General features: G+C 38.0%; 1 protein-coding gene across 1 annotated transcript; it reads right to left on the bottom strand.

The window, feature by feature from the left end:
- Window positions 1–3,747: 3,747 nt before the first annotated feature.
- Window positions 3,748–5,470, bottom strand: LOC105132564 (tyrosine decarboxylase 1-like). The gene is made up of 2 exons (XM_011036135.1): window positions 3,907–5,470; window positions 3,748–3,852 (listed from the first exon to the last, which is right to left on the bottom strand). The coding sequence occupies exon 1, from the start codon at window positions 5,393–5,395 to the stop codon at window positions 3,911–3,913; it is 1,485 nt and encodes a 494-aa protein (XP_011034437.1). The 5' UTR covers window positions 5,396–5,470; the 3' UTR covers window positions 3,748–3,852; window positions 3,907–3,910.
- Between the last annotated feature and the right edge of the window lie 1,104 nt (window positions 5,471–6,574).

Raw genomic sequence — 6,574 nt, forward strand, 5'->3', positions numbered from 1 at the left:
ATATATATATATATATATAGAAAAATAAGACAATGAAAAATAATTAAAAATAATAATAGTAATAACTACTATTATCCAAAAGCAAGGACCAAATTGTAAAACACGCCTAAATTGAAAGCCTGATTTTGAATCTGATGCATTTTGGCGTCAAATCTTAGTTAAATGAAACGACGCGTTTTGGGAAAAACGACGTCGTTTATGCACTGTTCATATGCACTATTCATTAAAAAAAAACAGAAAACTCAAAACGGTGTCATTTTGAACAGTACCATCATCTTCTTCCCCTGGACACGCAGAGAACAGGGGAAGAAAATGTATTTTTCTCCTCTGTTTTCACCGATCTTTTTACCGACAATTCAACTTCAAAAAGACGCCGACACAACCCACTTTCCACGTACTCGAAGAACGGTGGAGGAGCAGCTGCACAATGGCCGCCCCAGCCATGTCCCCTCCCTTTTTTTTTCCTATAAAAGCAGGGGAGGCAGCAAGTGAAAGGAGGGACAAACACGAAGAGAGGGAGAAAAAGAAAGAGAGAAGGAAACCAAACACGACAGAGAGGAGAAGAGAAAAGAGAGAGCAAAAAATAAAAATAAAAAGACAAAGAAGAAGAAGGAGAAAACCGTGAAAAACCGAGGAGAGAGAGAGAGAAGAAAAACACAGCAAAACACCGGCCACCGTGTCTCCGCCGCCAGCAGCACCGCCCCGACACCGATCCCAGGTAATCTTCGGTTGCCCTGTCTCTTTATTTTTTCTTGTCTACATTAGCATACAGAACGTGAATTAATTCACGTTCTGCAGCAAATGAAGGAGGGGGGTGGTTACTGTACAGTAACCAACCCATTTGGTTTTGGGCCGGGTCCGGCCCAACCCACTGATCTGGGCCGAGTCCGGCCCATTTAAAAAAATTAATTTTTTTTATATTTTTATATTTCTCTTTTTATTATTTATGCCTTTTTTGCTTAGTATTGGTCTATATTTTTTGTCAAAAAAAAAATACAAATACGGTATTAAAAATACCCGAGTTTTTTTATCAACTAAAAAAAAATTAAAATCAACAAAAAAAAATGTTTTTGTGCATATGACCAAGTGTCTCAAAGCTACAAAAAAAAAATCATATTGTATTTTTCATACATCAAAAACAATATTTTAGCATGCATTTTGGCTTTAATAACCAGATTAAAGTCAAGAGAACATTGGCCAAAATATCAAAAACAACAAGAAATTTTTTTGTTTCGTTTAATATCAGGGATTATGAGGTTATACGTAACACATATTCTTGATTTTAAAAGTTTCTTTGGTTTTAGATACACATATAATTAGATACCACAACATGATTTCATATTTTATCAGACAAAACAATGCAGCCTACCTTAGGTAGGGCGTAGTCGGGGTGTTAATACCTTCTCTTTACGCAACCAGTCTCCGTACCCGATATCTAAAGACCAGTTAGGGTTCCTAGTTACCAGAATACTAGGTGGCGACTCCCATTCAATGTTTTCACTGATAAGAGACAAGAATTTCTTGTCTCTTTATATCTTGCTAGAAATACACCACATCCCATCGTTAGCATGGATGGTGGATGATCGCTGCGACGCCGCACAACGTGCGACACACGTATCATGCCAACTTGAATTTGATGAATAGATCTTTTGAAACGGATGGTGGACAAGAAACTGAGGGAGATAAGAAAATCACTTAAATGAATAATTAATATCCTCCCGATTGTCATGTGGTTGTCAAAAGAGCCATTGCGTGGACAAGATAAACAGACTCTTTGCAGTGCGTGGACAAACAGGAACCATTAATGGCATAGAACGAGCGTACAATGGTAAAAGCTCTAGTGGGCGGAAAAAATACAGCCATGAGCTGCTTTTCGTTTAGTATGTTATTCTTTGTTTAGAAACCAGGGAGTTGTATGAAATCAAATAATTAAGTGGCGACTTCGTGATTCCAACATCCCACTACGCTACTCACGTACGTCCAACCAAGGGGAGTAGCATGGAAGAAACTGGAGTTGAGGCAATTGACGATGGAATTGTAAGATTAGATTCAGAGTTTGTCTTTCATTGGTTTATGACTTGCACACGTTGCATCTTCTAAAATCTTTGGCTTCTGCATGTGAAAAATAGTGCAAAGGATTTGTACTCATTATCAATAAACGTAAATTTTTATTCTAAACCATACAGACCACAAATTTAAAATTCATCAACACTTTTAAAGGACATCCAGGCTATATAATACAGTTTACTTTAAGTGAAATATATTAGAGGTGTTAATATAGTACCTTTAAATCAAATAATTAAGTAATAACTCCTCGATCCTGACGTTTCACCATGCTACGCATGCATATATGACAGAGAGTAGCGTAAAAGAAACTGGAGTTGATGCAACTGTCTATGGAATTGTAAGATTAGATTCAAAGTTTATCCTTCATTGGTTTTTGACTTGCTGTCGGTGCATCTTCTAAAATCTTTGGCTTCTTCATGTGAAAAAGATTGCAAAGGATCTGTTAGAGAAGTCCAAATCCATTATCAATCAACTGACAATGATTCTAAATTGGTGTTATCTACATGCATGTCCTTTCCATGAGCTGCTTTTCTTTTTTAAAAAATTCAAGGAGTTGCATGCATGGAAATCAAATACGAGAGCTGTGAGACCAACTAGTTTTTAAATCAACAAAAATTATTAAAAATTATAGTGGAAGAACGTGTATTGCTCAGAAAGGCACATAATTTAAATTTAATTTTTATTTAAGTTTTGAGGTGGTTAGGCTTATGAAAAGGTAATTCTCAAAATCTTTTAATTATAGTGTGGATTTATGGCTTTCGTTTCCCAATAATTGGATTAAAAAACTTCATTTATGAGTGCATAAAAAATCTCCAGAGAACTTGATTAACACAAGATACAAAAAATAAAATATGTTGTCTTTCCAAATGTTAAATGTTTGCTTGATTTATTCATTCTCCAACGACACTCCCAGAGGAGAGCACAAGCTACGTCAGGATAGGAATGTCCAAGTTCTTGCCAAGTCAATGAGCCTAGATATGACCGTTGGACTTGGGTTTCTCAACAACCATAAAAACAAGTTTTATGTTAAGCTTGAAAAACTCTTTAACGTTTAAGTTAGCAGTGATATAAGAGTAATGAAGCTCTTAAATACCGTGTTATGTTTGTTTGCAAAGAAAATATAAGGGACAAAAAAAAGTAATCAGAGGTTAAAGAAGAAGAATATAACGAGTTAGGAAATTAAAACCCTTTATTGAATGGCTCATGGATATTTATACATCCATGAGCAACATCAATTTTTATAGATATAAAGTTTGTAATTTACTATCGAGTAGAAACGATGACATGACGAGGATCATTCTGTAGGTAAAAGTATTGTTTGTGTTTCTGGTTGGAGAAAAGAACAGTAGGAGTTCTATGATTTCTTCCCTAATCTTCAACTCTCTTCTCTCTTTCTCTTTCACTCTCTCTTCATTTTTTGCTCTTCAAAATTGGCTAAAGTTCTGTGATAAAAGAGAAAGTTAAAGAGATAAAGGCTAGGTTTTCCTTCTTGTCTCTTTTCTTTTCTCTCTTTATCTCTTTCTATGGTACGTGGCTAGGATTTCTCTTTTTCTTTTTATAGCATTTCTTTAAGTGCCACTCATAATGCCCTCTGCAAAAGGCTGAAAACATAATACGAAATTAAAAAAAAACTGCATGGGAAGGTATCAAGAATTATGAAATTTAAAATAGATATGTCTACCTTAAGTAGACTTAATTTGTTATTTAAACTTAGCAGTTTAAATTTTGCTTTCAATAGCAATTACGAAACTAAAACATTAACTTCTTGCTGAGATCAAACCACGGACAAGTACAATATTATTTTTATAGTTTTATTAGAGATAACATGTTCCGCATCATTCATTCATTCTCCAATAGCACCTGTTTCTTTGACAAGATCTGCTGCCTTTTCTTGAATCAACTTCCACAAATCATCTACATGTCGTTCTTCAGTCAAGGTTGATCCGATCGCACAGCGTATGATAAACAAGCCACCAACCACAGCGTGAGTCATGAATGCACGACCACTTTCATTCACTGCAGCTAGAAGCTTACGGTTCAATTCCAAGCCTTGGCTTTCATCGTGGTGCTTGAGCCTAAAACAAACCAAAGAAAACCTCCTTCGCACCACCACCTCAAACCTACTGTCTTTAGCCACCAGTGACTCAAACCGCTTAGCCAAGTTCACATCGCTACGAATATGGTGCATAAGGTTTGCTAATCCATGCCTACGAATCACAATCCAAAGCTTCAGAGCTCTGAATCGCCTGCTCAATGCAATTTGCCAATCTTTGTAGTCCACTACGTCATTTGATTCACTGGCATTGTTCCTCAAGTATTCTGGATCACTGGACAGTGACTCGATTAATAAACGAGGCTTCTTAACCCACAAGCAGCAACAATCCATGTTAGTGAGTAACCATTTATGTGGATTCATGCTCAACGAGTCTGCAAGTTCTACTCCATCCAGGTAATGCCTGAATTCAGGGCATATGCATGCACTACCTGCGTAAGCTGCATCAATGTGGAACCATAGATTATATTTCCTGGCAATTCTCCCCAGATCCATAACAGGATCAACAGCTCCACATGCTGTAGTGCCTACAGTAGCGCATAAAAATAACGGCACAAATCCAGCTTTGATATCATTTTCAATTGCATCTTCCAATGCTTGAGGTGATAACGAAAATTCCGATGCAAATGAGGTAGAGAGGCATCGAAAATTAGAGGATGGAATTCCAACTAATTTGACGCCCTTAAGTAGAGTTGAATGAGTTTGATCAGAGGCATAAACTACCAGCTTCGTAATGTTTTCAGCTCCAATCATTCTCAAGGTCTCGTCTCTTGCTGCAACTAGGGTGCAAACTATAGCCTCACAAGTGGTACCGTGCAAGACACCACCTCCGTTTCCTGAGAACAAAAGAGTAGACGGGAGCTTGAGCATCTTTCCCATCCAATCTATTACAATGGACTCCAGTTCGGTAGCAGCAGGAGATGCAATCCAGTTGAAGCCAACAACATTAAGGCCTGTGCAGAGCATCTCACCAACAAACCCTGCAGTGCTTGCATTTGCTTGGAAGTAAGCAAAGAAGTTAGGGCTTTGCCAATGAGTGAGCCCTGGGATAATGCTATCAGTTACATCCTTGAGAACATCTTCTAAGGATTCCTGGCAATATGGGGCAGTGTCTGGCAATTGGGTCAATAAGTACCCTGGTTTCACTTGGCTTTGAACCGGGTTGTTTTCAATGTTCTTGTAATAATCAGCAATGAAATCGATCACCATTTTGGAATCATTGGTGAAACCATTTGGGTCTAAGGGGGAGAAAGTGTTTGTGGATAGAGAACCCATTTATTTCAGATAGATGAATGAATCACTTCAATTTTCTTCTCTTCAAGTGTTTGCGGATTTAGCATGAGTGTGTAAGGGTGGTCTTTATAGGAGATGCTCAGTGTACGGCCTGTTCCATAACTAAAAAATTATATATGTATGTATGTATTTATTGGTGGGTCAAAATGTGTCACTCCATCTATTAAATAATACACAAAAATAATTTTGCTTTCAATTTCTCTCGAACTCCCCTTCTTTACTAAAAACTTCGAGTAAAGATACACATATCATGTCAACTTTAGTTTGAAAATCAAACCTTTGCTTATTATGAGTAAGATGTTAGGAGATCCAAACATTCAAACACACATAACAATTTACATGGTTCGGCAACTTGCCTACTCCACGGAGCTGCTGGTTTGTATTAATCAAGCTCAAAAGCAATACAAACAACAAAACAAGGAGGAGGAGAAAACTTCTCAACTCAACTCAACTCTCACCCTTAGCACGCTCTCTGTGTTTCTCTCTATCTCGTGGTCTATCTCAGCTATCAGTGCACCTTCTATTTATAGCTGAGGAGGGAGATGATTGTTCAACAATGGTGGGCAAGTTAGGCACCTACCATTTGACTATGACTTCAACCATGGCTGCCACCAAACATGGCTGCCACCGACCATGGCTGCCACCGTCCCTGGCTGCCACCGTCCATTTGTGTCCACACATATAACAATCTCCCACTTGGACACAAATGGTGTTAGGTCTGTCTTTTAATCTTCAAGACCCACTGAAGCTTTACACAGCTTCAGTTTATCGAGAGTAACTCCTTTGGTTAACATGTCGACTGGATTCTTGCTTCCACAGATCTTTTCAAGTAACAGTTGTTCATCGTCGAGCAATTGCCTGATGAAGTGATATTTGATCTGTATGTGCTTTGTTCTGGAGTGAAATGCTGGATTCTTGGCAAGGAAGATTGCACTCTGACTGTCACTATACAAAGTACCTTTTCCATGCATCTTGCCCAATTCTTGCAGGAAACTCTGTAGCCATACTATCTCTTTTGCGGACTCTGAAACTGCAACATATTCAGCTTCTGTCATTGAAAGAGCAACTATCTTTTGCAAGGTAGAACTCCAAGAAACAGCAGTGCCTCCTAGAGTGTATATATAACCTGTAGTACTCTTTCTGCTATCAACATCTCCTGCT

This window comes from Populus euphratica, unplaced genomic scaffold, assembly GCF_000495115.2.
Source record: "Populus euphratica unplaced genomic scaffold, PopEup_1.0 scaffold27.1, whole genome shotgun sequence".
Taxonomy (NCBI): domain Eukaryota; kingdom Viridiplantae; phylum Streptophyta; class Magnoliopsida; order Malpighiales; family Salicaceae; genus Populus; species Populus euphratica.